The sequence below is a fragment of the Nestor notabilis genome, unplaced genomic scaffold (assembly GCF_000696875.1).
Source record: "Nestor notabilis isolate BGI_N333 unplaced genomic scaffold, ASM69687v1 scaffold2735, whole genome shotgun sequence".
NCBI classification, from domain to species: domain Eukaryota; kingdom Metazoa; phylum Chordata; class Aves; order Psittaciformes; family Psittacidae; genus Nestor; species Nestor notabilis.
In genome coordinates, this window is record NW_009928615.1 from 21,051 (window position 1) to 25,877 (window position 4,827).

Genomic DNA, 4,827 nt, shown 5'->3' on the forward strand with positions numbered 1-4,827 from the left:
TCTTTACATTAACAAATTGAAGGCACAAGAGAAGCAGTGGTTATAACAATCCCTGATCAAACAAATGAAGCAAGTAACACTTTATAAGCATATTTATTAACTATGAGAATGCAGACACTGACACAGCTTAGTTGTTCGTGCAAGTCCAGCCTATAAAGAACAAATGGAGGAAAGTACATATTGTTCCATTAGGAAAAACTGACAAAAAAATGTCGAAAGAAAGAATTGTTTCTCTTTCAGCAAATCATCTACAAATGCCATTGGTGTATTTTTAATCCATTCAATTTTGAATGATACTGGAAGTAATTTAAAGCAAATTAAAGCCATATGCTTTCAATCTAGAGGAAACTACTGACATGGGCTTCTTGAGATATGCTTGGAGGGAGAAATCAAGTCTTCATTGTTCAAACATTGGTCTCAGAAACAGAATTGCGATCACCTATAAAAGCTTTTGAGGAAGAAGTACACACACAAATATATGTACATGTACTTCCTATCAATTCTCCCTGTAGCCTTCACATGTAATTACCAGAAAAAGATGAACATATATAAATCATCTGAAAGCAGACTTTTACAGCACCTGTTTCTTCCACCAGGTAAATGCAAAAGCATTTCATGTGCAGAAGTAAAATTCCCTTTTTGGCTATGGTTATGACATGGTTCTTAAAAAACCCGCATACCTGATGCTTTACATTTGCTTTTGAAAAATAATGGCCATCAGTTTTACACTAGCATAAGGAAACCCAGCACCTACAACTATTAGTAGATACCTTGAACTATATAAGCAAAGTGGAAGGCCACGGGATCAATTTCACTTGCCTAAATGACGCAGCAATATTAGCAATTTTAGGTTTTACTGGCAAACAGAAATATTGTTGTCTTCACTGCCAAGGATTGACCAGGCAAGGAGTCAGAACAACCAAAGCAACAAAAGGAGCCATTAATTTAACTGTGGAAGCAGAGTATCTTACATTATTTTGGGAAGGTAAGACAAGACATATTTAATTTCCCCACTCTTGCAATTTTCACTATCAAAACAAGATAAAGGCTGTTAGAATCCCATTTATGCTTGGGAATAGACTGTAATGTTGTTGCTCTCCAACATGTAATCTTAGCTGCTCATTTTCTAGTCAACCTTACCTGTACATTCATCATCCTTTTACCTGAAGCACTACGTACCAAACCTCTGAGGGGATCTCATTTCACATATGCAATAGGTGGGTGATTCAAAGCTCTGGCCCTTGCCATTCTTGTGTTTTCCTTTTGCAATGCTGAAGCAACTAGGAGAAACAGATGGGCCCAGCACAAATAAACAGAACTAAAAGAGGGGACCCAGGAAGTCTCAATGAAACTCATAGGCACAAAGTAATACTCCCAGGGAAAGGAAACAAATACGCTCCAAGTTAAGCCAGGCAGTTGGCAGAAACCCCTTCCTTTCTCAGGCCACACCAATAAAAGAAACTCCTGCATATCTTCTGAATTTCCCTATCATCTTTTCTGCTCCCTCTCTCAAGAATTCTAATTGCAGGTATCGCTAGTGTGCCTACTACACTGATGAGCTTGTCTCTCTTCTGTCTCTTTTTGTCCAAGCTAAAATGTCTTCCCTTTTCTTACCACGGAGAATATTTTCACCTGCCATATTGAAATAACTTAAGGAAAAAAACCCCAAATGTCTCATTAGTTTAAGATTTTTCACAGTCTGTACAAGTGTCCCTCCACTATGACCTTTCAGCTAGATGACATAGGGTGTGGCCACAGGGAGGCTGCTGCAGGGGCTCCCCACAGCCCAGCATGCAGCACAGCATGCCTGCCTCCAGCTCATACCAAGTGCTGTCACACACTGTGCTCCACGTGCTGCAGAAGAAGACCTCATCCTGGCCAGCACAGTGATCCCAGCCCCCAGAGAGCCACCAATCTTGGTGCTTTGCAGACTGAGAGCAGAGCTGGGGATACGCTGCCTGAACCCTGACTAGTACCAGAGTGCAAACCCTGCTCGATGTCCAACGCTCGAACACTTCCATCCCTGGGAAGCGTTCAAAGCTAGGCTGGACAGGGCTTTGAGCAACCTGGTCTAGTGGAAGGTGTCCCTGCTTGTGTCAGAGAGGTTGGAAATACATGATCTTTAAGGTCTCTTCCAACCCAAAACATTCGATGATTCTATGATATCACTTCAGACTTCACACAATTTTGTTTTCATCAGAGCCTGGCATATGACAATCTAGATCACCAGTCAGCGTTTATACACCGTACCAGCAAACGGAAGAAACAATATAGCTAAGGATATATCCAACATCTTGAAGACCACAATGTGGAGCTTAAAGACTTTTTGTAGTATGATTTACATATGCAGAAATATTTATAGCATTCACAGTTATAATCTTCCTTTCCTAGCAAACTTAACTAATCAAGACATCTTAAGGCTTGTTTTTACTTGAAAGCTAACTCAAGACTATATGAATAGCTTTATGATTAACACAGAGACTAATTTTATGCCTGAACAGCTGCATGTGAAAACAAATGACCAAGTTGCTGTAATGCAGTAACTGTTTGGACTTGCCTGCATTACAAACTTTTGCCACTCTAGGGGCATTGGTAACAGCCTCAAAACTGAGGAACTAATACCTTAGGAGAATGAAGTGTGAACATGTGAATTTCAAAGTTGAAGAGATGCAACAGAGTCTGAAACAGATATATTACCCCCTTCAGTATGATAACAAAAAAAACACCCTCCTTCACCAACTTCATTAAGGCAATAGAACTTCTGTAACACAGACTATAGTCTGGTAAGTTCTGCCTTCTTAATGGCAATCACGGAAAAGTCAATGTAAAATATTAATTCCTTTTTTTTTTCTTTTAAAAGAGTCACACCCAAAGCTACTGCCAGCAGCAAGTGTGCTGTCAGTACTTTCACCTTAAAATAGTCAGCCTTCTGGAAAGTCACCTTTATATTCAACTTTGTTCCCTCCATATATGCATTCATATGGCTTTTTTCTTTATACTGGATATATGTAAGCGTAAGAAATAAAAAACTGGTCCCAGAATATTGTGGCGCAACCAGAAAAGAGCCAACAGAAGAGCTGAAGTTTTCACAGATGAGACAAAAGAACCAACCAACCAACCAAACAAAAAAAACAAACGTGAAGAGAAGAGGCAGTAAAGCATAGACGTTGTCAAAAAGGAAATAAATTATTTGAAGATGACAGAATACAGATCAAAAAATAATGAGACAAAGGGGAAGCATATAAATAAATACATGCTGGGTTCACATCATTGCAAGTTATTGATTCAAGAGGCAATTTTGCACGATGTGGCTACAAAAGGTAATTATACAAGTTGCTTCACCACCTTACCAAAGAAAATCATTTCATTAAACATGTAACATGTTGCTTAATCACTGAAGACTTACATATGCGCAAGTCCAAAGCTTCTGTTGTTGTAGATTGCTTCCAAAGAAAAAAGCAAATGTTTGGACATTTACCTTGCTCTGAGTATGTAGAGTAGCAAGTCCTCAGAGGAAGCAGTACTGCCAGAACCATGAAGTGATTCATCATTCATCCACCTTTTCCTGCACAAGACTTATCAGGAAAGACAACATTTCTTTTTATTTGCTTCTTTTAGGAGAGATAATATTACTGTATTTAAGAATGAGTAAAAACCCAACCATACAAACTCCAGGCAGTTTAAGAGAAATTCAGGAAGAATAGCTTTTAGGACCTGGTTACAGCATAGGAAAAAATACACTGCACTCAAAAAGTTCAATTTAATCTAAACAAATAAAACACAGTACCTTTAAATTTTCTAAAGAATATTAAACCAAATTTTTCTCCTGATGTATTTTTGCTTTACTCCTGTGCAAGCAACAAGATAACTAAAGGAGGAAGGGGAGGCGGGGAAGTATCAAAGATGCAAAAGGCCTTTTTCTGCTCCACCTAGAATTTGGCTTATGAATCCAGCAGACTCAGGCAAGCATGGTCTTGCCCTTTGCCAGCACACTACATGGAGGGCTTTAGTTAATATTGCAGTTGAAATACACCCACCAAAGTCTTAGCAAATTCCATTCCTAGGACTGTCACCTCAAGCACCACACAGCTCTATCTAGCATTCTTTTTTACAGCTTTTACACCTACCTTGTGAGGAAATTCTGTTTGACTGGCACGGCTGAGTCCTGAAGGACCGGTTGTATATCAGATCTCATAATACGTGAATAACCTGCAAATTCCATGCAGAAGGGAGAGGAAAACATTCAGCACCAGAATGGTTAAAAGCACTCAGGCACACAGGGTACAGGAGTCCAGAAAACAGGAACAGGACTATGGCTACAGCTATCTTTAATTTCCACATTTTACATTTCTGGAGCTGTGCAGAATACTGGTAAGAGTCTTCTACCACTGCTTCTATAACAGAATTTGAAACTGCTTAGCAAGACAGATAACCAGGATGACTTTCTGTCCCCACAAAGCCAAGGACAGAGCATTTACTGATTTCAGAAGGGCCAGTAATTCACACTAGCATTTCCTCCTAGCAGAAAACCTCCAAGGTAACACCTCAGAGCTATAGTCACTTCAGTTTAATGATCCTTAGGTTTTGAGAAGCTCTGAATTTCTCCAAAGCATAAAAAGAAAATATTTCAGAATATTTTGTAGGTTTCTAAAGGTCACATGGAAATTGTAAAAGTCCTGCATGCATCACTGCAACCCAGGGCTCCAACAATGCTCACAACAAATACCCTTATTGCAGCGTGCCCAAACTTTTTCCTTGTAAGCACAAATGTTTCACATGGAGCCCCCCGTATTCAATAGGTGAGCATTGCATTGCCTAATGCATAGG

General features: G+C 39.4%; 1 protein-coding gene across 1 annotated transcript in view; it reads right to left on the reverse strand.

The window, feature by feature from the left end:
- Positions 1–3,565, reverse strand: part of OSMR (oncostatin M receptor) — a 23,848-nt gene extending 20,283 nt beyond the window's left edge. The window contains exon 1 of the mRNA XM_010014565.1: positions 3,479–3,565. Coding sequence (XP_010012867.1) covers positions 3,479–3,551 — 73 coding nt within the window. The 5' untranslated portion in view covers positions 3,552–3,565. The remainder of the gene's footprint in view (positions 1–3,478) is intronic.
- Between the last annotated feature and the right edge of the window lie 1,262 nt (positions 3,566–4,827).